A 24,915-nucleotide genomic window follows, 5' to 3' on the forward strand; every position below is an offset into this window, starting at 1 on the left:
TTTCGAGATAGATTGATAAAATTGCAACTGCAACAACACACCGAGTCTGATTATTACTAATACAATTCGTGAACTCATTAAAAGGCCTGTTCCCAGTCGAGCAGATAAAGCTCGCGTTTAAGAAGGCGCCAATGAATACTACGCCTACAAGATGCTTAAGTACCAGATGCTATGCAAAACCCACTGAAACCTAATCTGACTTGCAATGCATAAGAAGAGCAATCCCACGCAAAACTCCAAGCTAAGAAGAAGCATTGTTAGGAATGTGACGCGCCGGTCGTCTGGAACATTCCTTTGTCCTTATTCCCAAGTCGCCAGTCTATCATTCGCTGTCGTCGACAGCTGTGTCTGCGCGTTTGCGCTGTATGACGCCAAGAAACAACAGACGTTCCCACACGTCATCCTTGACGAGCACACGTGCCTTGTCGAATGGTAGGCCGTCCAGCTCTTTCAGGTTTTTGCAGAGATTAGCAAGCATCATCTCCGTGACGCGCCGCCTGATCCGCGTCTCATAATCGAGTCGCAAAAGATGTTGAACATCAGCCTCTACTTCTCCATTCGGAAGAAGGAAGCGGTTCTTGAGCTGTTCCTCGGAGGGTTTCCGTCGAAGGGACATGATCCGATTTTCGGATGATGGCGCATAGAAGCGCAGAGTAAGAGGGTTGTCTCGCCAGTCTAGTTTCGAAAGTGTGCTTAGCTTGCCCAGCACCAGCGCATTTGCACGAAGGCGTTCGAGCTTGTTGCTCGCCAAGAAAAGCTCACTCAGCCGTTTGATGTTGAGGAGTGGACGTAGGTCCGTAATGGAGTTAAAGTTTAGGTTGATGGACCTGATGTTTGGTGTGAGTTGACCAAAGTTGTCGGGTAGTTGTTTGAGGCCCATAGAGGCCAGTTCCAATCGTTGAAGGCTCAACAAGTGCTGTGAGATCTGCAAGCCATATGTAGGATTGAGTGAGAGATAGAGATTGCGAACTTCCGAATTCTTGACGAGATTATTGGCACATATCTCCATGTCTGCTTCTGAGTCGAGTATTTGTTCACGAGCTGAGAAAGTCCGGAGGTTTCGAAGGTGTTCCAATCCCAAGACCTGTGTTAAAGAGTTGCCGTCAATGTATAGCGACTCAAGCCTTGGGAAATAGTGGTCAACATCGAGAAGCGTAGTTCTGTTTCTGCAAAGACGGATTGAGCGAAGTGCTTTGCATGGCTTCACTGGTGTGTCGACAAGAGGAAACTCTTCAATCTCATTGTCATCTATTGGATATTAGCCTGTGAAAGGGTGCATGGACCAGAATATATGCATACCTAGGTTGAGATGCTGAAGCTGTGGTAGACAATGCAGATTGCGGACTTCGAGCATTCGATTCTTGCGCAGATCAAGGTCTGTAAGAGATTTCCTAGTGTACTGGTTAGGATATGGTGTTTGACGTATAAGTGCTGATGTACTCACAAATTTGTCTTGGCGAAGTCAATCGTGTCTATCTCATTACCGCCAGCACTCAGTTCCATTAGGCCGTCGAGATGAATAATGCCATTGAGAGACTTGATCTTGTTGTTGTCAACTTTGAGTGTTCGCAGATGCACCAACCCAGCAAGTCCGTCTAGCGCATCGACTTCATTGTCGGACATGTCGAGATGTTGCAAATTGACGAGATTGGTCCAGGAGGTCAGTCCAGTCAAGCAGTTGTTCTGTACTTGCAACCGTCGCATAGAGTAAGGTATGCCCTCCACTTGACTGATCTTGTTGTTTGAGACATCGAGCTCCTCAAGCTGGTAGCACAGTTCGTCAAGGCGATGCAAGTTGGTAAGGTCCTTCTTCCGGAGATTGACATTGCGAAGGTCCTCCCAGTACGGTTCATCTGGCTCAACGTCTTGAAGGGCCTGTACAAGTTCGGCTGTTCCTTGTGCATACCGATCTTCCAAAGCTTTGGTGAACCGGCTACCGTCATGCTTCACGACCACCCGGTCTGGGAGGTCAAATTCATCAACTTGATTCAGAGTGAACTCAGGTAAATCGCTGAGCATAAATGTCACATCCCCCTTGATAGGTGATGACCCTGCGGCAACCAATGCATCCCGTCCGTGGTCTCTGAATGGAGGCCCTGCCATGTTCATCGATAAGTGCATGCGATAGTTTCTAGCTCGGCCATCGTCCAATAGTGAGAGATCACCGTCACCGTTGAACATTGGTAATCGACCAGGTCTCCCATGGGACAGAGCCTTGTTTTGATTGGACTGCTCCCAGGCTGACTGTTTTCTTTCCGACCTTTTCTGGGCACTTGATGGTCCCCACTGGTTTTGCCGGGGTTTTTGCGGTGTCTCTTCTGATCGACGCTCTGGACTAGGCGCCTCCCGTTCGGCAATCGAGATGGTGATGTCCCTTACTCGTGGGCGTTGTGCACCCTGGCGTACGGGATCTCGCCCCTCGAAATACTTGATCTCATGTTCGATATCGTCTTCTTCAGACTCTGGAATCGCATAAGTAGTTTGCGTGCGGGAGCTCTTCTGGGTGCCGTGGTGTCGTGCGGTTTGTGTACTCCAAGACGTTGCCCGTGTCTCAGTTTTAGGATAGCTTGATCCAAAGTTGGAACCCTTCGAAGGCGCTGAGCTCGTTTCCGTATATGCAACGCCGTTTCCTTCGCGCGTCGTCGGGCGTGCTTCTTCTTCTTCTTCTGTGGGCTTCTCCGTATCCTCCACAAGGGTTTCCGCTGTAGGCTGTAGACGAATCGGTGAGTCGGCTCTAGCGTTCTGCGCATGTGTGTCCTCCACCGTCAGATCTGGGATGTTGCCGAATGGATCGTCTTCGCTCTCATTCAAGGGGCTTGGTGTTGCCTGCTCAACACGACGCTCCCTAGTTGGACTCTTCTGGCGAATCCACATGTTTTTGTCGCGGTCAAAACTCATGCCAGCTACCTCCTGGGGAATAAGATGCGCTATCGCCTCGGGTGCTAGATTAGCGACGTGCTCCGAACGCCTAGATGCATTTGTGAGGACAGTGTGTCCAATCGATGAGCCTGTTGATAACTGAGTGCGTGCAGTCTGAGGTCGGGAGCTGGGATGGTGATCGTCATCGCCCCTGTCGTAGTGTCTGTTTGCATTCTCTGTCATCCTAACCTTGTCCTGCTCGCCCATTGTGCTTTCTTCTACAGGCGCGGCTAGCCCGTCCAGACGAGAAAAGCCTATTGAGTTCACCGATGAATTCAGAAAGCTATCGTCATCCTTCTCTTGATACCTGCGCAAATGATTGAGAATGCTCGGATCCATGTCATGTTTGTTCGGTTCCTTCCAGGCAGGTGACTGGTCCTCTCTGCTCGCAGGCCTTTTAACTGTCGGCAAACTCGAAGCATCTTCGTTGTCATCCTCAACCAACTGGGATTCAGCTTCCGTCTCCTCGAGGCTCCCCAAACCGCTGGTAGGTCGTCCCTTTGTGCGGATAAAGTCCATGATCTTTAGGGCCTCGTCCAGGAAGTCTTGTGTAGTGACGGATCGCTTGCGGTTCTTGTCTCGCACGCCATGTTGTCTCTTCATACTAAAAGCAGCAATCTCATTGGCGACCGCCTTTGCACGAGCATTGTCCAAATCAGCGTCGGACACATTGGAAGGCTCCAGCTGTTCGCGGATGGTGTTGAGCTTTGGTGAGGACATGATGAAGGCTTCCGTAGCTTCCATGATTTCTGCCTGAATCTCCTCTCGTCTCCGCTGACTCGGGGTAGGGTTGCGGGGCCTTAAGATATGTCTCTTGGCTAGCGTTTCCGAGTTGGCGTTCTTGTTTGAGAACACGCTAAGGAGATCTCTCTGGTTCTGGTCGAGAGTAGGCTGAGCTGATGCCTTCGGACGTCGCACTGTGCTTCCTTCTCCATCGCTAAAAACATCGTCGTTGTTTTCTTCGTCATCAACCGAACAGATAGTCCTTCTACGTTTAGGAGTGGGGTTCTTGAATGGCGATGTTGGGCCTCTTTTGCCTTCAGCATATTCATGGGCGATTTCCGAGTCCTCTTCGGCCTTCGCCGTCGAGGCTTTTCGATGTGGCACGAATTTCGGCCGGTTGGCATTCTGCATGGAAGTTGGGGAATAATTCGATACGTTTCTTTTACTCCTCGAGGGTTGACGTGGGACGGGCGATTCATCCAGATGAAACTTGAATGGCGGCCGGCTTCCAGGGGGTGCAATGTCGATTGAGGGAGATTCTTCGGGTGCGCTATCATCGTGAGCACTCCAATCATCTCCATCTGATGAGATAACAGAGAAGTCACCAGAAAACTGATACCTATTGAGCTGACTTTGGCCAAAAGATGTGATTCTTTTGTTTGATGGTTGGCGATTGTTCGAAGTCAAATCCTGGTTAATGTTCTGCATAGATTTTTCTTCGACAGATGTCAATCTTGATTGCCTTGGCACCAGCTTGGCAGAATCGGATGGGTTCTCCTTGACACTGGATGTGCCTTTTTCAGGTTTGTACTCGAGCTGACTGAGGCGTCTTTGGATGCGATTGCTAGTAAAAGTGTCATGTGCATCGAATAACTTCAGGGGGCTCCCAGAGTTCTTGGCTCGATCAGGACTCAGGAAATTTTCAAGTCGTTGGTGAGGCGTGGAAGGGTCGACAAGTCCGCTTTGGGGCGTTTGCTTTAGGTCTGTGTTCAGTTTGGCTGCGGCTTTTCTTTCTGGTGATGGACTCAGTGGTCTTCGGTGGAAAGATCCCTCTCTCGAGTACCCACCTCTTCGAAGCTCTACGTGGCGGCCAACGTCTGCCATGTCTGGTGTGCCAACGGGAAGGCCCTCTGGCAGAGACTCGTCCTGGAGCCTAGCAAAAGATGAATCTCCGCGTGTTAGGCTCAGTGCACTCTCCTCCTGAAGGGTTTGGTAGTGGTTTGAGGGGGGCGATCCGATCTGACGCAACCGGTTGGCAAGCTCGGATCCCCTAAAGCTCTGTGGTTGTTGAACGGGCAAGCCGATATTCATGTTGGCGGTCATGGTCAGATATACAGGGCTGAAGTTCTCGTTCTCGAATTCAATCTGTCCGCTTACAGTCCGCATGGTCTCGTGCGGCGGCGCCAATCCTTGGGTGCAACTCGATGCATCGTGCTCTTGGGTTGTGTCATCGCGTGCACATTCGTCTGCGTGAGTTGCAGGCGTCTGGCGATCCTTTTCTGCTTCCCGCACTTGTTTTTGTCCCTGTTTTTGTACTTGTTCCTGCAGTCCATCGCTCTGTTGCACAGCCGGCCATGGTGGTGGACTCGAGGGTACGGCAGCAAGACCCTTGAGCAATCCAAGCCGCCTTTTTGGGAGTACCGAGTCGTCAGAAGCGCCAGGGGTTGGCTTTTGAAAGATGTTTTCCAGGCCAGTGGGGCCGAAGAGGTCGGTCTGGTTTCCGTAGCCGACCTCACCATTGACAAGTCTCCGCCTCCACTCCGGTGTATCTTGGGATGACTGTTCCTTGACTGGTGATCGCGCGATGGTGTTGTGTGCGACTGTGCCGTTTTGCATTTCCGAGTTCTGAGACATTGAAAAAGAGGAAAATGAGGCGTCGCCCGCGTGCGCGTCGGGCGATGACGGGGCGGGCGGGGCATTGGTGTTGCTCGGACTGCGGCCATCGAGCATGCTCCTTTGCTTGGGCGGACGCAGTTCTTTGGCAATGCTGCGCACCTGCACGTCCGAAAAGGGGGCTGGCGACTGTCGCAGACGGGGCAGGCGGCTCTTTGATTTTGGTGCGCTCTGTGGATTTGGTGGTAGTGGCGGGCTGCGTGGGCTCTGTGGGGTGGGCGCAACTGAGCGCAGCGACTCTTGGGGCACCCATTCTTCGGAGAGGTCCTCGAGCCAGGGCTGCGTGGTGTTGTTGGCCATGGTGGTGGGCGAGCGGGCGGGCGGTTGGCCGTAGTGTTGTGACGAGTGGTAATGGAGATGGTGGTGGTGGTGGCCGGGGTGTCGAGTCGCAGTCGGGCAGCGCGCGCCGAAGATGCGGTGAAGAAAGCTGTTGGCGGGCGGCTACGCGTCAAAAAAAAGGCTGCTATGTTGGCGCGCACGGCATTGTGCGCGTGTCGTGGATTGTCGCAACGGTGCGAGGAAGAATGACGAACAACGCGTCAATCGGCGAGTCGTCTTGTTATCGATTGAATGTATGTGCCAGGATCGACGCTATCTAGAGAGAAGCATGGACTTGTCAGACCCCCCGCAAGCCGCTAACAAGGCCGTTGCCTGAGCAACAGGAGATGCTCCCGCTCCCGACGTAGACGCTGCCAAAGCATGGACGACCAAGAACAGATGATGAACGGGCATAGACGAGCTTAAACGAGCAGCAGCCGCCACACCGTTGCAACGCTCATCCTGCCCAGCCCGAGACATGCCCTTTTGCTTAGCCCCACCTACTCCTCCACCGCTGCCAGCCTATATTCCTCCATCATGCCCCCCAGCCTGCACCCCCATCTGAGACAGGCGCTGGCCACCGACGACTTCTACCTCCCCCCTCAGGATACCATCGAAGAATTGCCCCTCGAGCACCATGACCCCGAGCAACGAGCCGCGAAGCGACGACGGGTCGAGGCAATTGCCGCCCAATACCTACGAGGCCGGCCGCCTGTCATCCTCACCGCGGGGCTAAGAGGACCATTCGACCCCGACAACTGGAAGAACCCATGGACGAAACCGACAAAAGAGAAGCGCAAGACAGCACAGGCGAGCAACACGAGACGGAAACAAAGCAGCAGGCCACAGGCTGTAGCGCAAAGTCCGGCGCCCACGATAGCCTCGATAGCTTCACCGGAAACCTCGAGGGCTACCAGAGACATCCACCTAAGTGCCCAGGAGCCCGACGATAGCCTTGACCAGGTCCAGGTTGCACCCTCGACTGCTCCATTAGCAGATGAAGACGATATTGGCGCCACCACTACTACAGACTCTTTTAGCGTAGATGCTGGAACATGCATACGCCGCCAAACTCCCTCGACGAATCCTTTCTGGTTGCGCCGCCCTGACTCACCTCGTGTCGATATGCGCAAAGCCACAAGCAAACGATGCGATTCATCACCAATGCGGTCTCGGACGCGGCATACGCTCTCACAGACTGAAGCAGTGGCAGAGCTGCGCATCAGTTTTCCAAAAGAGACAGTGCGCGTGTCAAGGTCGCCGCCAAAAGAGACGTTATCCGCGAACTGGAAGTCGAGTGCTTCGGCTTCTATGGACATTTCATCACCCGTTGTATATTGTTATGACACAAGGAGTGGGAGGGATTACACGATGCAGACTGCCTGCACGCCATACAGCACCGAACAGGCGCAGCGCTCGCAGCGAACCATCCCAATAGTCACATCGTCAATGGGCAGCCAAGTCACAGTTTCAAGAGAAGATATACAACGCTCCGCGGAGCAACTCGTTGACTCCATGTCTAACACTGGTATCTTGACGATATCATCACAGCAATCAAAGCGGAGCATATCACGCAAAACTCCCAAATTCACACAACAGGATGACGTTGCCTCTCCCGTCTCTGTTCCATCACCTGCTTCTGCACATCAGAAGAGAGCGCAGGCAGACGTTGGCAACAGACCCAACAGACCAAAGCCAAGAGCTGTCAACTTTGATTCTTCACCAGAGAAAGGTTCACCCATTGCAAAGAAATGTCACGAAGAGGCATGGGCTGTCGAAAATGCTCCAGACGCAGAGAAAAAACAGAAAGAAGAAGAGCAGGAAGAAGAGGAGGAGGAGGAGGAGGAGGAGAAGGGAGAGAGTGCAGTGGCTCCAAAAACAGCTAAGACCAAAGATTCACCAGACCAGGCCGAACCACTTCAGGAAAGCCATTCAGGCCAAGGCTCGGAATGGTGCACACAAGCTGCCATGGTACGAGCTCAACTCGAGTTCCAGCAAAGCACGTTCCCCACATTGTCGCCTGTCACCATTCGAGCAGAGTCACCAGTATCGCTAGATACACGTCATCGGATATTGGATGCACCAAGCGCAGCGACAACACCACGTATAGCCATGACCGTCGAGCGAAACTCGGCAATGGCAAATGAAAGTATGTTTCGTGGACCGCCGATCAGCACACAGGATCTCTTTGGGGCAGCGTCGCCCTTTACATTTAGCACGGCGAAGAAGAAGAAGACGGAGGAAAGCCAGCGAAGCAACTCAAGGTTTTCAATGGGACGAAGTGACGTTGGAGCACTAAAGCAAGGCGACGTGACGAACAACAGCCCCACCCCATCGGCGGGGCGGATCCCCCTCAAGGACAAGAACACGACGACATCATTCTGGAGTTTCGTGTCAGAGAAGGCTTCACAGGGGTCGCAAAGGTCTGTGGGGGAGCGATCGAGGTGTTCGGCGAGGGAGAGAGAGTTTCCGGGCTTGCACCTTGATGCGTCAGTCGACGACTTTGGCCGGCACTATGCAGCGCCATTTGTAAGAGGCATAGAGGACGGGCGACGGGCAACGTAATTGCAATGGTAGAGTACGGAGGCAGGCAGGCAGGCAGGCAGGCAGGGCAAGATGAAGCAGGCGGTGAGAGGCCACGTTCCGGAGTGATTGGTTGCGAAAGGGGAGCGGGAAGGGGACCATGCATAGTTGCTGCAAGGGAAGGGACGGTGGTGGTGTTGTGCAGATAGCAGATGACGAGATGGAGAAGATAGTCGAGCAGAGATACGAGGATGCAGTTTGCCAGCGGGGACCGCGCCAGAGGAGCGAGGAGCGTGGGCCTATGGTGAAAGCATGTGTATGTGTGTATGTGTGTGTGTTGTTGTTGTTGATGTTGTGATGTTTGCCGTCAATCAGCCGATGGGATCCGGGCAGGACTGGGCAGAAATGGGGCGCACGGGCGCACGGGCGCTCCATGGTGGTTATCGCCAACACGGATACCCATGCCGTGTAGATGGCCATGTGCAGCGACACCGGCTGCGGCCAGGAAAACAACAAAACGAAACAAAACAAAAAATGGTACATGGCATTGCATGGCATGGCATGGCATAGCATGGTATTGATAACAGTGCCGGCTTGAAAGAGGATATGCGCTCGCTCGGTTGCACATGGCAATGCCTCTCTCTGCATGGTGAAGCCCATCTCCCTCTCGCATGCACGCTCTCATCTCGCAGCGGTGGACGCGCGCCGGGGACGCGCCAAGGCAGACGTCATTGGGCCGCTCGCTTGCGATTCGTCTTCGCGCCACTCTGGACTCCGACGCCAAACCACCGACATTTGGAACGTGGACCGTCGTCTGCTCTCACTCGCCCACGCCCCGGATCCGCCTGCTGCAAGCCATCGCCCAACGCCGCCCCTCCACCTGCTACCAGAGCCCGTTGCTGTGCGCTCTCTTGCGCTAGGTCGCCCCAAGACTTGCTGCCCCTGTTGGCTGTCCGCTGCCTCTCCGCCGCGCCCGACGACTGTCCGCATCCTGGCCAACCCGTCCAGCGCCCGCCCGGCAATATCTGCCACACATCCCGCCACGAGGTGCCCTTCACACTGTCGAATCAATGTCGAGCCCATGTCACCCCAGCCGGACCTCCAAGGAAATGCCTCACCCCCCGCCTCGGTGAGGTCCACCGCCAGTCAAGACCATGCCTTGGTCCCGAAGAGCCTCTCCCAGACGGGCCGCTCGCGTACCGCCCCTCTGGCTCACGACTCCTCCCTCTGGAAGTCGTCAATTGACCGTCCCCAGCTCGATGAGCGCGACAGCATCTTCGCTACCACCTACCTGGCCTCGGAAAGCCCCATCTCCTCTCCCCGCGCCACCGCTCGTCAAGTAGACTGGTCCAACGATGCTCCCGAGCACAGCCTGTCAGACATGGCCGCCCCAGCTCCTCCTCAAAGGCGACTAATAGACCCTCCCATCATACGCAGAAAGCACTCAACCATCCCGCCCATCAGCTCAATTGACCACCACGCCCTCCTCAACACCCCCTTCAATTCCCGCACAACCATGGCCACCGCCATGTGCCTCGAGACTCCCCATCACAGTCCTCCGCCTTACATGAGTCCCGTCGAGTCCCCCGTCCACCGCCCAGTTACGCCACACCGCCCAGAGCTCCAGTCCACATTGCAGGGCACTCTGCTTGAGAGCGACGAGAGGCGCAGGAACAGAGAATGGCGCGAGGGCAAGCCCGTGCCGTTCAAGGGCAACGTCATTCTCGATACGCCAGTCATGGACCAGGAAATGGAGAAGAAGATTGAAGCTACTCTTGCCAAAACCGAACAGCCCACCGCCGCTCGCAGTCGCAAAGCAAGTCACTATCTCCGTGTTTTCAAGGATGGAGACCCCTCCGAGGAGCCCAAAAAGAAAGAAAAGGCCAAAGAGCGCTTGCCGAATGAGAGGACCCTGTCGACCCTGTCAGAGGAAGGATCAGCAAGGCTCAATGGGACTGAAACAAGCAACCTCACTGAGCAACTACGGCGTGCTTCGCTTGCCTCGTCAGCAGTCCAGTCTCCCGCAGGCGGTCCGAACGAATCATATTTCGAACCAAAGCCAGGTCCACGCACAGACACAGGTATTGCAACAACACCTCCTTCTCAAACGAATGCCCAAGGCGACTTCAACAACCAGCAGCTTCCAAGGCGTCTTCTCGAAGATATCCGGGGGTTTGGTCACCTCACTCCTAGCATCGAAAGACGATCGCCTGTGTCGCGCAGTTTACCGACTGCAGCTATTGAGAAGGTTCACGCTCACGCACCCACCAACGGAACTCCATACCACCATGAGTCTTCGGACTATTTTCAGCCCAAGGACGGAAGCAGCAGGGAGCGCACGCCGGGTTCGGAGGAGGAGGAAGAATCGGAAAAGGAGCAAATATCCTCGGCGCTCTACTTCCCCCATCGTCGTGTAAAGCCAAGCGAGCAGGCCGCCAAAGAAGCAAATAATCAAGATGGAGAGGTAAATACTGTCGAGAAGAGGGCTTCAATTCACGAGAGTGCAGTGCCCAAAGGGTGGGCCACTGAGAAGGAGGTGCAAACCCCACAAGAGGTAGAAATTTCTCTACAATCCACAGATACAAATCAATGCCTACATGGTGACATCCCCACGGCAGCTCCTGTAAAGAAAGACAAAGATCAGCCGTTGACGCCCTCGGCTGTTGATTCGCTTTCAGGTGAATCAGAGCCTGAGTCGCTCGCTGAGTCGGCTCAATCACTTCTTGGCTATGAATCCAGTGCGACTGATGATCTAGGCACGACGCCCACTGCAGCAACCTACAAAAAAGAACCCAAGGCTGTTTCGGCTGCACCGTCTCAGCCGCCAGCCCCACTGGGTGCTGTCGAATTGAAACCGTACGATCATCAAGTAGGCGGCCACTCGACTGTTTATCGCTTTTCAAGACGCGCAGTCTGCAAGCAGCTAAACAATCGAGAAAACGAGTTTTACGAAACAGTCGAGAGGCAGCATCCGGAACTGCTAGATTTCTTGCCGAGGTATGAAATCCCAACTGCGCTATGGAGCGAAGCTGAAACTTCAGCCAAGATTTGCTTTCGCCCTTTCTGCTCGTATTAAGAATTGTTTGCTGATAGAGTATTGCCTAGGTACATCGGTGTCCTGAACGTGACTTACCGTAAAGCACCCAAGAAAAAGAAACAGCATAAGGACAAGACCAAACAAGATGCTGGCATTAATACATCGACGACCCAGTCAGAAAATGCTTCGAGGCAGGCCTCTACAGCCCCTATTGATCCAAACAAGCCGGAATCAACTCGAGTCGTTAGTCATTCGCAGCAAATTATGCCTACCCCTCAGGTCATTTTTGAGAACAATCGTCACATCATCCCGGATAATTTGTTTCGAGTACCGCCACGCTCTACAACGCCTGATCCGTGGATGAAAAGCTCTTCATATTCTTCTTCACAGCAGCATCGGCGATATCAGAGCGACTACGGGTACCCTCCGAGAAGCTCCTCACGACCACCATTGCAGCATACCACCAGCTGGGGCGTCACAACAATCAACCGAAAGCTGCAAGAGGAAGTTCTGCGACAGGTTTTTGCTCCACCAACCATACATCATCGGCAACGCCACCATCGTCACCATGTCATGGCTTCACGCGCCGTCGGAGATTCCCCGCAGTCCACGGTAGGCTCTGCACCTACGATAAGGAGAAACAGCACAGATGTGGCCATGTTGCATTCGCAGCCTCCAGAAGAATGTACCAGGAAACAGGTCTTGAAGGCAGAAGCGCGACGTCATGCTTCGGGCGGAAGCGCTGATTTCCCCAGCCACAGCTCAATGCTAGGCTCTGGAATCAATGATGAAGCATCAATACAGCCACCTGGCATCCTCCCTCGACGCCGCCACTCTGGTAGCGGCTTGACCAGGAGACCCCTTGGAATTGATACTGAACAGCGTCATGGTCTTGAGTACTATGAAGAGGACGGTTACGGTGGCGATGCAGAAGAAGAGGTTTTCAAAATGGACGAAGACTCAAAAACCAGCAATCAAGAAGACAGAGGCCGGTCGTTACACAACAACAGAGCTCCCAAACCACAACATTCCGAAGCGCCGCCAGAAGGTACCATGTTACCAGCAGCCCCCGTTGTGTCAAGTAACATTGCTGCTCCACCTAGCGAAGAGCCAAGCAATCCCGATAGTGCCCTACAGCAATCTGATGAGCGTGTGCAGCATTTCCTCCTCCTTGAAGATCTCACAGCAGGCATGTCAAGGCCCTGTGTTTTAGATCTAAAAATGGGGACGCGCCAGTATGGCATCGAAGCAGACGAGAAGAAGCAACGCTCTCAACGGCGCAAGTGCCAAATGACGACCAGCCGAGAACTTGGCGTGCGAGTCTGTGGCATGCAGATCTGGAATGTGAAGACGCAGAGCTACATCTTCGAAGATAAGTATTTTGGCCGCGATCTCAAGGCTGGGAAAGAGTTCCAGGACGCACTGAAGCGTTTCTTCTGGGACGGGACCGGGTACAAGGCGGCAACTAGACACATCCCCGTCATCTTGGAGAAGATTAGCCAGTTGGAACGCATGATCAAAAACCTGCCCGGGTATCGGTTCTACGCAAGCAGTTTGCTGATGCTCTATGATCGTGGGGATGGCGATTCAAAAGAAAAAGATGGTTCAACCCCACAATCCAATGGCAACTCTGTAACGAAAAACGAGGAAGCTGCTACTGGATCTTCCGGGCCAGGGAATGCGTCTCCTCCGAAAGCGGAAAAGCATTCAGAGATCAAGCTCAAGATTGTCGATTTTGCCAATTGCGTGACCGCTGAAGATCCCTTGCCTGACGACCTTCCCTGCCCTCCAGAAAACCCCAATGGCATCGATAGGGGCTATCTCCGTGGACTCCGATCGTTGCGATTGTACTTTCAGCGCATCTGGAACGACATCAACGAAGAGTGGGTTGAGCGAGGTGAAGGCGAAGGCATGGCGCGCAACCATCACCACGGACCTGGTCTGGGCGAAGTTGGCGCAGGCTGGATGGATGACACGGGAGGCGAGGATACTGGCTATGTCAGTTTCTAAACATGGTCACGAAAGTGACATGTCGACAAAGGAAATTAGAGATGGAAACCCGGATCTCATTCTATTTTACCTACGCTTCAGTTCTCGATTCTCGATTCTATGTGTTTTGAGCATGGTGTATGGCGCAACAAGGAAAGACAAAGCTAATGAAATTGAACGCTCTGCGACCGGCGTAGCATTTGCATGGGCTAGGAAACTTTTTTGTCTGTTGGTTTCGGATATGGGATCTGGTTGTGCGTTTCAATTTTTATCCTTCATCTTGTAATACTATGGTTAGAAAAGTAGAGCTTCTCAGTGCTAGCTTACGAAGTCAATATCTAGGCTTCGTGTAGTGTTTTACTTGCGACGAATTTCCTGGCCAATCATCTCATATCTTCAACGCATGATAAGGAAAGCCTGGATGTGGTTCACTTATCACGGACTAGATGACCTGCTATCTAGATATGCAAAAGACAAGCATCCTAATCGCGAAATGGGAAACTTTCCCGTAACCACCTCTACCCCACTTATGCAGCAGCAACCCCTCACCATCCGCAAGTCACAGCAGCCTGCATGTTCAACCAAGTACACACTTGGTCATGTCGTCTGCGAGCGACCACTTGCACGGCCCGGCCATGTCCCCTCTAGACATTGACCCCCCACTGCTCAACTCGGCAAACCCCTGGTGCACCACGCTCTCCCAATTGCAAGACCTCTACACCAACCCCCACACTGGCGCCATAACAACCCGCACCTCACTCCCTTCTTCCACAAACAAAGGATTCCCCCATGACCCCAGCATCCACCAATTCACCTTCTTCACCCCAGACACTCTCTCCAGCTCAACCCCAAACACAGACCTATCAGACGATGCCTCGACAACCGGTAGTCTCAACACCCTCGGCTACTCACCCATCCCCCTCTCGGAATACATATCCTACGTGCAAATAATAAGCAACACACACTGCACTTCGGTACCACTCCACAGCCGCACCACGCACAAACCCATCATCATCTCGGTGACGGGCACCGCGGACCAGGTGGTGCAGTGCTACCGCCAAATCCGCACTTGCCAGCGCACCGTCCGCATGCAACTTGCTATGGAAATCAATCTCTCGTGCCCAAATATCCCTGAAAAACCGCCGCCTGCGTATTCGAGGGGGGAATTGGCGGAGTATTTGCGTGGGTTGGGAAGGGAGATGTCTCTGCAACAACAGAGTAAAGAAAACGGGCAAGGAGATGGGGAAGGAGGGAATGAAGCAGAAGTTGCAATAGGAATCAAAACACCACCATACACGTACCACGACCAATTCCAGAGTCTAATAGATGCACTGCTGGATTGTAGCGAGAAAGGATCGTGTCCGGTGGGCTTTATCACGGCGGTGAATACGCTTGGCTCGTCGCTTTTGGTCGCACCATCTTGTTTCTCCGCAACCACTTCCTCCACCGCAACCACTATCTCCCCCTCCACCACCACATCCTTCCACCCAACCCTCGCCTCAGCAAACGGCACGGGCATCGGCGGTTTAGCAGGCACACCGCTGCACCCCCTCGCGCTGGGCAATGTATATACCATCACGCAGATGCTAGCGCAGCACGAGGTGTTGAGGGGGGTACAGGTGATTGGGGTTGGGGGTGTGGCTGATAAAGAGGGGTATAGGCGGATGAGGGGGGTTGGGGCGAGAGCGGTGGGTGTGGGGACTGCGTTGGGGAGGAAGGGAGTGGGTGTTTTTGAGGAGATTGGGGCTGCGAAGGTAGAACAAGGGGAGGGGAAGACGTGAGGATAGTTTGGTTGTACATGGTGTATTTTTTTTTGGAAATCTTTGGTATTACTTTGGATTTACATTTCGTGTATGTGTGGTGTCCTTTGATCTAATATTATTTTTATTTGCTGCAATGCTCATTATGCTTTCTTTCCTTTGTTATTTTTAGAACTAGGCAGAATATCAAGGGTATCTCTTTTTTTCTCTTCCTTTCCTTTCCCATTTTCTTTCTTTCTCCATGAACTGTGGGGGTTTTCCCTAATTAGCTTCATGCAGCGTATTTCTTTTCGCTATGCCTCGATGCTAGTTCTGCTGCGCCCCTTGCAGCTAGCCATTCGCTATCCCCTCGCTCATTAACGCTCAACATGCCGCTAACGTCCATCTCCAGCTCGTCCCAAAGAGCGTCCTCCACTCTGCTCTTGAATTCGGCGTCTGCGCCGTGACTGCCCAGGAGAACGATTCTGCCTGGCGCCTTGCCCTGCGGGCTTAGAACAAATCCGATGCTTTGCTGCACCTGGGCCCAGAATCTTGCTCGTGGTGCGTCGTACATGGGGAGATGCCACCAGCCGAGATCAGAGCGTATTATGCGGTTGATTATGTGTCCTTGTGATGTGTAGTCTCTGCAGGCGTATTCATGCATGCTTACGCTGAAAGCGCCGTCGTCGAAGGCTAGGAAGAGAACGTGTTGCAAGTGTTCTGATTGCGATTGTGTGGTGCACGAGGATGCAGGTTTGAGAGCGGCATGGGTAGCCATTGCTTCTTCATAGAGTACGGCGCTGTCCTCGGACGAAGCAAGTCCTGCAGCTACCATGGCTTTCTGGAAATTTCGTTGAAGTTTAGGAGCCTGGGGGGATAAGGCCAATGCGGCTTTTTGTACGGAATCATCCAGCTCCGTCTCAATGGCTCGGTGAAGTCGGATCATGAAACCGGATAAAACCATTTCATCACTGGGTTCTAATGGTCCCGAGTAGCCAGAGCTAGAGGACAACCACCGCCGCATTAAATCTTGATAATCAGCGCCTCCTTCCATCCTCACAAGGTCCCTAGTTGTTCCATTTTGGTAATGAGCGGCGGCCACGGCATGTGACGTTGTAAAGTGAAGGCCAATGCTGGGCGAAGCGTGTGTGGTGTTATCCTCGACGCTGGTTGTATCGTCTGCGGCGTTGTCGACAATGGGTATTTGCTGTGCTTGTCGAATAACCCGTGCACTAGCCAAAGGCACGAGAAACAGCAAAGTGGACAGCTTCATGTTTGAAGTGAGGGGATGTTAGTAAATAAAGGCGGGGCTGACGAAGGACAAAAAGGGCGCAAGAGAAGGACTGTCAAAAGGCCAAAAGAAGATCAAGTAAGTGCAAGAGAGCGAACAGTGGTGGGTGAAGGCACGGTGAATGATGGTGGCAGCCGTAAGGACAAAAGAGTGGAAGGTGGAACGGCAAAACGGCGACAGCAGGAGCGGTCGGTCAGGGTCGCATGGCCATATGGGCCCATCTTATAGTAGCTTCAGGGAGAGGGCGTTGCAGACAAGCATCCGATGGTACCGTGTGGCTTGCCAGAGCTTGCCAGATTCCGATAGCGCCTGAGTCCGCTGGTTCCATGGGCGTCAAAGGCCCGTGGCCCCGTCGACTATTGGGAAGGTTGGCGCTAGGCCGCGCAGGGCACCGAGGCATAGCTAGAGTGCCTTGGTTTCTGTTTGATGAGCATTGATGAACACGGCCAAGGTCTGAGGTTGTTCACATGCCTGCCCGACGGCTCCTCACCCGCATCTCGACCTTGGCGAGGCGCTTCGCTGTTTCTTGGAGCCCGCCTCGCTCAGGCGCCGTGTGCGACGTAGAGACGGCCATGTCCAAGGGAGTGGTGTCGGCGAGGGTGAGGGCGAGGGTGAGGGGAAGTACCAAGCTTTTGGCCGGTGCCGGGTCTGCCGTGATGCTATTTATAAAGCGCCTTGGCATCGCGAGCGCCTGCGAAACTTGTGGCACCGCGTACAAGAGTCAATTCGCACCGAGTGGCTGTCGTCTGCCCAAACTAAGACACTGCTTTCTGTTTGATGCGCAATTGTCTCTTGCTTACATCTTTGCGACTAGGCTTTGCTGGTGTCGCGCGTATCATGACTGCATTGCTCCGCCTGGCCCCGCTCTTTCAGGTACCGGTGGCTCGACATTCTGGGCCCTTATTCCCGGGTCATTTTCACGCGCATTGACTGCTGCGTACACATCCACTCCCCCATTGAGCTAGGGTGTCGTCTGTGGACTTGGGCTGCGCCACTTTCAATAAGTACTCGGGGTTGACGAAGAATCCAACCTTAACGACTCAGTTGCCTATTCACGCGTGTACCTTACAGGCAGACCACATAATGCCATGGATGAAGACAGAGTTTCGAGAGCTCCACCAGTCAACTACAATCACCACTTTCAACCCTAATCCGATGGGATACGAACAATACTCTGCAGTCACCCAACGCCGCGGTAGCTTTAGTCGACATGCTTACTTACGCTTGTCACGCGCAAAGAATGCTCCGCAGCCACGGACCAAAACGACATAGCGCAACACATCCATCGTATCCCTGAAGCACGTCCGTGCGGCAGCCCTCTACGTACAGACCATACGACTTTGTGATATTTGAACCCCTCTTATGCAGATCTTCCGCACCAAGTACAAGATGCCTGGAGCAGGCACCATTGTGTGGTAGCAGGTAAGCTTCCCCAGTTCAACGGGTCCAGCCCTGGAATCATCCAGGCCCATCTTCCATGACTCCTGTGTCGTGATGATGGTTCGTGTACATTTCCACATCATCAACCCCCTTTTCGTATTCCATCCATCATCAAAGGTCATACGGACATGTCAAGCCGTGCGGGGTTCAATATACGGCTATTTCCAAAGCTATATCCTTGCGGTACTTATCTGCCGAACATCAATCTATCGCTCCACAGGGCACAATGACAAGCTTTTTGGGATGGGGGAGTGCTCGCTACACTTGCTTCGGATTTATACAACAACCTTTCATCCGGTCACCTCTCTGTCAACTGAACAAATCGCTTTAAACTTCGTCAAAATGTATGCAGTCATCTGTGTCAAGGCAGAACGGCTCGGTCTTACTTTAGAATACGAGGAAGAATCTTCGTTGCACTCCGTTACTTCGCTTCGAGAACATCGGTACATTGTCATCAGCACTAACAAATATTCCGAGGATACCGATCAGAAATGGTGGCTTTACAACAACAAAAACCCTCGGGCTGTGCAGTAATCCGAGTGCCTTCACCATATCTTCGTCTAACAATGCTGATCAAGCAAAAAAAGGCTGAAGGTGTTTCAGACTAATTTCTAGTATTCAACGCACCTACAGACGGTTTACAAAATACCTCGCTGACGCATTCATGTCAGTTTCGGATTGACAATCTTCACCTGGCAATGTCCAATTACAATCGAGGCAGCCCTATGCTAGCAACAGATGGGAGCCGACAAATCATCCAAAGTAAAAATTGCACCTCGCATTTTGATTATAGAAACCCATACTATTCAGACCGCGTAATAAAGACGAATGAGTGAATGAGGATTGATCCGCACGTGTCAACTAGATGCACCCAGACTTAAACACAAAAGCTTTTCGAGCCAGATTTCCTACAACTCTTACCCAACCGCACATTGGTCATTTACCGGGAACATGTTGTTCCCCAGCAAAGATCGGACCTACACTTTTACCCAAGCTCCAGCGCAAATTTAACCCGCTCTCACGAAACAACACCTAGCCACGGCACAATTTTTCCCATGATGCAATTCTACACGAAATAGTCAAGCTCGCAACGAACTTCCTTCCTGCAAAGAACGGAGCGATTGCGCAGGGCCGGATACAGCATGTCGTGCTGACCAAATCTCTTGTCAAGGACCAACGTGCTATACCATGGATAATTTTCATGACTATATTTCTCAATGTGCTCTATCATGTAGTTTGGTTCAAACCAAGGCTTCATACATAAGAACTCAAGATAAAATATTCTCCCACCTTTCTCATTGTATCACCTTATCTGGCCCCGGCCATGACCCTGTAGAAGCACAATGCTTGTAAACAATACCCCCAGAATACAAATGCTTGTATTATCACTGGCGAAACTCCAACAAGAAGAACTGTTCATGCGGTTACCTCGCTTATGTGTATGAGATTAGCTGACGGTGTGCTGAGTTGTCATGGTAGTACACTGGCTCTTATTCGACTCGTCAGGATCGGCTGCTTAAAGATACCTAATGCAACTTGTAATCACTTCTGGAGCAGCAGCACCAATATAATCGCCAGACACGGATAAAATATAGTCAATTGAACAGATTCAACTCAAATATTTTCACATAATGCCTTTGGGGAAGTAGGAAGTGGGCGCATTAGAGTTTCTGGTTTAATGAGCGATGAGTATCACAGCTCGACTACAAACTCGACCAAATCTGCGCGTGTAGAGCTATAACATTCGAAAGAGAAATATCATAGTAGTATATTCACTCATTTATTCAAATTCACATTCTTCGCTATCAAAGCACTAGTAGAGATTCATACTTCTGAAGATGCAAAACACACTTCGAATCCCTGATGCTCCTACAAAATCGTACTAGTATCCAGGCTTACCAGGTACAATCCCAAAACACGGCCCACCCTTTCCAAACATCTTCTGCAAATCTTCAGCAATCGCATCTGGTCTCTCATGCGCCGCAAAATGACCACCTTTGTCATGAATGCTCTCGTACACTAGGGGACCTAAAAAAAACAAGCAGGAAAAGAAGTTCCATTAGTATCAGTCCTCAAAGAAGCGATGAATTTACCAAAAAAATGAAACAATTCATACCAAGAGTCCTCGCCCACACCCTAGGCACAACCGTAATCTCCCTCGGAAAATGCGCAACCCCCAACTTCACTTTACCCACCCACCCACTCGCTCTCTCTCTATCTGGCACCTCAGGCGTCGGATTATGCCCCGCCTCATAATAAATCCGCACATGGGCATTCGGTCCCGCGCTACTAAACCAATAAACACTAACCCACGTCAGCACCTCGTCATCACTCCACTCATACCCATCCGTCCACTCGACTAGCTTCTCGTATATCCACCCGAGCAACGCAACAGGGCTATCTGCAAAAGCGTAAGAAAGCGTTTGCGGCTTCGTAGCTTGCAGCTGGCGGTACGCCTGGCCTTCGCCCGTAAACCAAGCTGAGCGTTGCAAGCCCGCGGTTTCGGAGGCGGTATAGGGTGTTAGTGCGTGCTGCAGCGCCAGTAGCGGTTGCGAAGTCCAACTTGGGGCGTGCGCGCGCACCATGTTGATGTGGCTCGCAAGCACGTTGTCGGGATACAGCAATCCCATGATCCGGGTTACGTAGAAGCCCCAGTCGCCTCCTTGCGTGACGTAGCAAGTATAGCCCAGGTCCTGCATTAGCGTATTGCAGGTTTCTGCATATTGCGTCAGGGAGAAGCCTGGTTTGGTGATTCTTTGGCTAAAGCCGAAGTTGGGGAGGGAGGGGGCGACGATGGTGAAGGCGGGCGAGTCGGAGCCGGATTCGAGTAACGGGAGGAGTTTTGTAACTTCGAGGAAGGATCCCGGCCAGCCGTGGCAGAAGAGGAGGGGTATGGCGTTTGGATTGTTACTTTTCTTGTGCACAAAGTGGATGTCGATATCCCCGAAGCCTTTGACTTTGATTTTCTTTCGGTAGTTGGGGAGTTGGTTCATTTGGGCTTCTGCTTTGCGCCAGTCAAATTTTGTTTCCCAGTGCTTTGCTAGACGTTTTATGTCGGATAGTGGTGACCCGTATGGCCATTGGTCCGGCGTATCAAGTTCATCTGGAAAGTCGGCGTCTGATAGTTTTCTTTTTAGTTTCTCAATGGCCTCATCGGGGACGGATATAGTGTATGGTTCAGGACCTGGCCCCATTGTAGACGAATTTTACACTATTGAAGCTGTTTCTGTGGGAGCCAATTCGTTGTTCACATGTACAAGAATAAAGCGATGGTATGTTCATTAATCAGACCCAAAAGCTGAACAAAGCTGTTTTTCAACAATAACACAACATATTACCGTCTGCAAGATGACGGCACTGCGTCGCTGAGATTGGCAGTGAGAAGATGACATGACGGCAGATATCGGATTATTAATTTTGCCAAGAGATCCATGAATGGCCAGGCACAACCTTATGCTCACACAAGATGCTTTCTTCGGTAACATCCCCTTTTAGAAGTTTGCAAAACTTGCATTCATACATCCTTCGATATTGTAGTGCTGACAGTCCAATGATGTGTAGTGGGTTTAGAAGAAAGCAATGAAGCTGCATGACGTAGCGCGACCTGTCTTGTAGCTCGTAGGTGGGAAGGGTGTACACAATTTCCTCACATTACAATGCAGAAGTACTCGATGTAGCTTCGTGATGTTGAAATAGTGTGAACTTTGATTTCGCATACTGGTTTAAGCGATAAACATGCACGCCTCTCTTGAGACCAGATTCCACAGGGGCGATTTACTATACCCCCATTTGGTATAGTGGATCGCCGCTGTGGAATCTCTCACCTATTCCTGCATCGCCAAAACCAGGATGGATCCGCAAAAATGAATTCAGGGATCCTCGACGGCGACCTGCTATGCTAAATGGAGTACAGTCTCGCCCTGGAACCATACCGACAGCCCGTAAACAGCTAAGAAGAGGGGTGCAGCTTTAGCTACATACCGGCACAGCTGCCCGCTGTTAGCTGAAGCAAGAGAGATTATAGCGTTTGTCGCGTGACATATCTCCAGCCAAAGAAGGACATTTCTAACACCGCGTTAAAGATTGGACGAACGGTAGTATGTACGCTTTGAAGCCAATGAGATTGCGTTCCGTCATGCATGAGAAGCCGTCGGGAGCAATTTTGATATGCAGCTAGAGCTGCAACAACTCGCCTTCGTGGCACATGTAAAGCTGAGCTGGCGTGCCCTTCTGTAGCACAACGTAGGTGAGATAAAGGATCGTTGGACATGAAGAATAGGCGACACAACACATAGACTTTCGATGCTCGGAATGAGTCGGAATAGCTCGGAATGCCCCGACTTGCGGTTGTGAGACGCGCGCCAATCATGAGCTACGGACCACCACCTGCTATCATGGCATGACTGCCTGCTTCGTTCCCGAACCACTTTTCCGATATAATAAAGGCGACTTGCCTCTTGGATCTCATAGACATCGCAGCGCCTGTTAAAGAGCGAAGCTATCTTATCCGTAATCAGTCTTGATGGCATCCGCGGCCGATACTGCGAGGAGTGGACATGCAACCCCAAGCGGAGCACTCGAAGCTGCAAAACAACGATTCGCAAAGAAAAACCAAGTAAGCTTTAAACTGCACGAAGAAGCAAGCAAATAGCTACCAGGTGGCAACACACGAAGTGCACTTCACACAACACCGTTTCCAATCTTTCTCAAAAACGGCAAAGGGTACCAGGTCACATTGGAAGACGGACATACGTATACGGACCTTGTCGACGAATTCACAGCCGGGTTGTATGGCCACTCGCATCCGGTCATCCAATCAGCACTGATTGATACCATCAATAATATTGGACTTAATCTAGGAGGTACGACTACGCTGGAAACAAGACATGCTACGTTGATATGTGAGTGATACAAGCTGGACCTTGTCCGGTTTACAAATTCCGGCACAGAGGCGAACTTGCATGCTATCCAGGGCGCTCGGCGTTTTACTGGAAAGAAAAAGGTTGTCGTGTTCTCGGGCGGATACCACGGAGGGTGCTATCTCTTTCCCGATAACCACCCCGCAGAGAACTGTGTCGACAAGGACGATTGGATCGTTGCAGAGTTCAATGACATTGAGGATGCGAAGAGGAAGATTGAAGAGTCTGAAGATGTTGCTGCGGTATTGGTCGAGGGTATGCAAGGTCGAGGGCCATATCTTGTCGGCACCCATGATTTCCTGCAGCAGGTCCAATCGTCGGCAAAGAAAGATGGTGCCGTGTTCATTCTGGATGAGGTGCAGACAAGCCGCCTGTCACCAGGGAGACTGCAAGAGCTCGAAAACTTGACGCCCGACATTACCACTTTAGGTAAATTTCTGGGTGGCGGGATCACGTTCGGCGCCTTTGGAGGACGAGCAGACATCATGCGGGGTTATGATCCGCGAGAGAAGAACTCGCTAGGAAACTCGGGCACATTCAACAATAACACACTCGGCATGACTGCAGGGTATACTGGTTTGGCGCAAGTGTACGCGGCTCAAGTGAGTCGTGAGTTCAACGTCATGGGCGATCAATTCCGCCAGCGTCTCCCGAGCCTTTCACATGGTACGAAAATGACCGTCACTGATCTAGGAACGATCCTGGGCATTCACTTCTTACACGACGGCAAAAAGGAATTGAAGAACTACCAGGATCGCCTCGAGAATAGAGACTTGAGCATGCTGTTTTGGATTGAAATGATGGAAGACGGCTTCTGGATCTCGCAGCAGGGAAGTCTTGCAGTGATATTAGGAACAATTTGGGTGGAGCTTGAAAAGTTTGTTAACAGCGTTGAGAAGTTTCTGCAGAGACACGCAAGTCTATTGGAGGTACGAATGGTCGGGGAAGAGAGTAGGCTGTAATCAGACATGTACATGTATCTATCCAAGGTATTAGTGAAGCAGATATACGCAAGTGTGCAGCGGGATGCTATGTTATGAGTGGTTGATCATACGATGGCAGTGCATGTTTCGCGAACAAGACCAATAACATGCACAGATAGTAGATCTGACCGCTACTCTGAGAGTTTGACGGCGCAGGATATGGTGAGTGACGCTGCAGCATTGGATCTTGGACTGTTTCTGAGTATCTGCAACCTTGTTTCCTATACACAGCTCGCCTCATGCTTGGCTTTGATAGCATCTTGATTGACACGGAGCCAATGCTTGTCTCAACACCAAGACACTGCACGGAAAGGGGTCCGGATACAGACTTTGCGATTGGAGAAGCCAGGAATCAAGCTTCCAGTAAATACAACTCACTACCGGGCGTCGGGATCATAAGCTGAGCTCAGCACGGCGGGCCAACGTCTACGTCTTCCCCTACATGAAGTGTGGGGTCGGGGCACCGGGATCTGGACATGGAATGCTGCTGGTGGCGAGTAAGGAAAGGACAGCATGCCATGGAAAAAGGCGGAGAAATCAGAGTAAAAGAAGCCGAGCAGTGGTGGCTGTTTCGAGGCTGCGTCACGGGGCACAGTGATGGGCGCCAATCGCATTTCACAGTCCACGGCTACTTGCCAAGGCGCTAGCCAGACGAGGAACAGTCTGTAGACAGCAAGTCGTGTGCTCACATTGCGGTCTCGACTGGGCACACGACAAAAAAACGCTCAGCTTGTTGAAATCAGCTGCTTGTGGTGCCATGTCTTCCCGAGCAATTGGTTTGCCCTGTAAGCCACACGCAAAATGCCTCCCATCCCTGGTGGGCGTTGGGCCGGGGCCTGCGTAAGCCTTTATTGTCCTAAAGTAGTACCTATAGTTACTAGAGTTTAGCGATCAGGGTCCAGCTGACGGGGCATAGCGCTCCGAGGGGAGGGGGCGCTTCAAAAATGCCATGGGGTGTTACGTTGGCGTGTAAACCCTTTTTGAAATCTGAATTCAACGTTGTATCAATTCAACGTCATTTTGAGCATTCCCGCAAGACACACCGCCCACCCCTGTAAACTTAACGCTAACTCTGTCTGTGGTACCGCAGAGTAGCACCTGCATGCTTGGGGGGGGGGGGGGGGGGACGGCGGACCGAAAC

The 24,915-nt window shown here is 52.0% G+C and overlaps 7 protein-coding genes across 7 annotated transcripts; 4 read left to right on the forward strand and 3 right to left on the reverse strand.

The window, feature by feature from the left end:
* Positions 1–30: 30 nt before the first annotated feature.
* On the reverse strand, positions 31–6,039 carry COCSADRAFT_148294 (uncharacterized protein). Its single transcript, XM_007704634.1, has 3 exons — positions 1,445–6,039; positions 1,300–1,391; positions 31–1,248 (listed from the first exon to the last, which is right to left on the reverse strand). The coding sequence occupies exons 1-3, from the start codon at positions 5,833–5,835 to the stop codon at positions 323–325; spliced, it is 5,409 nt and encodes a 1,802-aa protein (XP_007702824.1). The 5' UTR covers positions 5,836–6,039; the 3' UTR covers positions 31–322.
* A 214-nt stretch (positions 6,040–6,253) lies between these two features.
* Positions 6,254–8,702, forward strand: COCSADRAFT_39217 (uncharacterized protein). Its single transcript, XM_007704408.1, has one exon. The coding sequence runs from the start codon at positions 6,391–6,393 to the stop codon at positions 8,416–8,418; it is 2,028 nt and encodes a 675-aa protein (XP_007702598.1). The 5' UTR covers positions 6,254–6,390; the 3' UTR covers positions 8,419–8,702.
* Positions 8,703–9,162: 460 nt separating this feature from the next.
* COCSADRAFT_123209 (uncharacterized protein) lies at positions 9,163–13,885 on the forward strand. Its single transcript, XM_007704635.1, has 2 exons — positions 9,163–11,373; positions 11,482–13,885. Exons 1-2 carry the CDS (start codon positions 9,458–9,460, stop codon positions 13,421–13,423), a joined length of 3,858 nt encoding a protein of 1,285 aa, XP_007702825.1. The 5' UTR covers positions 9,163–9,457; the 3' UTR covers positions 13,424–13,885.
* A 152-nt stretch (positions 13,886–14,037) lies between these two features.
* COCSADRAFT_162941 (uncharacterized protein) lies at positions 14,038–15,183 on the forward strand (the record flags this gene model as incomplete). The annotated part of the gene is made up of 1 exon (XM_007704636.1): positions 14,038–15,183. The coding sequence occupies one exon, from the start codon at positions 14,038–14,040 to the stop codon at positions 15,181–15,183; it is 1,146 nt and encodes a 381-aa protein (XP_007702826.1).
* A 250-nt stretch (positions 15,184–15,433) lies between these two features.
* Positions 15,434–17,114, reverse strand: COCSADRAFT_162942 (uncharacterized protein; the record flags this gene model as incomplete). The annotated part of the gene is made up of 2 exons (XM_007704637.1): positions 15,434–16,408; positions 16,923–17,114. 2 exons carry the CDS (start codon positions 17,112–17,114, stop codon positions 15,434–15,436), a joined length of 1,167 nt encoding a protein of 388 aa, XP_007702827.1.
* A 2,615-nt stretch (positions 17,115–19,729) lies between these two features.
* Positions 19,730–21,105, reverse strand: COCSADRAFT_192429 (uncharacterized protein). The gene is made up of 2 exons (XM_007704638.1): positions 19,989–21,105; positions 19,730–19,900 (listed from the first exon to the last, which is right to left on the reverse strand). Exons 1-2 carry the CDS (start codon positions 21,064–21,066, stop codon positions 19,755–19,757), a joined length of 1,224 nt encoding a protein of 407 aa, XP_007702828.1. The 5' UTR covers positions 21,067–21,105; the 3' UTR covers positions 19,730–19,754.
* Positions 21,106–22,166: 1,061 nt separating this feature from the next.
* Positions 22,167–23,817, forward strand: COCSADRAFT_201910 (uncharacterized protein). The gene is made up of 2 exons (XM_007704639.1): positions 22,167–22,487; positions 22,788–23,817. Exons 1-2 carry the CDS (start codon positions 22,395–22,397, stop codon positions 23,751–23,753), a joined length of 1,059 nt encoding a protein of 352 aa, XP_007702829.1. The 5' UTR covers positions 22,167–22,394; the 3' UTR covers positions 23,754–23,817.
* Positions 23,818–24,915: the final 1,098 nt, after the last annotated feature.

Source organism: Bipolaris sorokiniana (genome assembly GCF_000338995.1).
Source record: "Bipolaris sorokiniana ND90Pr unplaced genomic scaffold COCSAscaffold_12, whole genome shotgun sequence".
Lineage (NCBI taxonomy): Eukaryota > Fungi > Ascomycota > Dothideomycetes > Pleosporales > Pleosporaceae > Bipolaris > Bipolaris sorokiniana.

What these genes read in the sequence shown, in the direction of transcription:
- COCSADRAFT_148294 (XM_007704634.1), bottom strand. Translation starts at nt 5,835, where the DNA reads ATGGCCAACAACACCACGCAGCCCTGGCTCGAGGACCTCTCCGAAGAA. An exon ending in GACTTCGCCAAGACAAATTT is followed by an intron (nt 1,392 to 1,444) that starts GTGAGTACATCA and finishes CCAGTACACTAG; the next exon opens with GAAATCTCTTACAGACCTTG. An exon ending in GCTTCAGCATCTCAACCTAG is followed by an intron (nt 1,249 to 1,299) that starts GTATGCATATAT and finishes AATATCCAATAG; the next exon opens with ATGACAATGAGATTGAAGAG.
- COCSADRAFT_39217 (XM_007704408.1), top strand. Translation starts at nt 6,391, where the DNA reads ATGCCCCCCAGCCTGCACCCCCATCTGAGACAGGCGCTGGCCACCGAC.
- COCSADRAFT_201910 (XM_007704639.1), top strand. Translation starts at nt 22,395, where the DNA reads ATGGCATCCGCGGCCGATACTGCGAGGAGTGGACATGCAACCCCAAGC. An exon ending in GATTCGCAAAGAAAAACCAA is followed by an intron (nt 22,488 to 22,787) that starts GTAAGCTTTAAA and finishes GAGTGATACAAG; the next exon opens with CTGGACCTTGTCCGGTTTAC.
- COCSADRAFT_192429 (XM_007704638.1), bottom strand. Translation starts at nt 21,066, where the DNA reads ATGGGGCCAGGTCCTGAACCATACACTATATCCGTCCCCGATGAGGCC. An exon ending in GGTGTGGGCGAGGACTCTTG is followed by an intron (nt 19,901 to 19,988) that starts GTATGAATTGTT and finishes TGTTTTTTTTAG; the next exon opens with GTCCCCTAGTGTACGAGAGC.
- COCSADRAFT_123209 (XM_007704635.1), top strand. Translation starts at nt 9,458, where the DNA reads ATGTCACCCCAGCCGGACCTCCAAGGAAATGCCTCACCCCCCGCCTCG. An exon ending in CTGCTAGATTTCTTGCCGAG is followed by an intron (nt 11,374 to 11,481) that starts GTATGAAATCCC and finishes AGTATTGCCTAG; the next exon opens with GTACATCGGTGTCCTGAACG.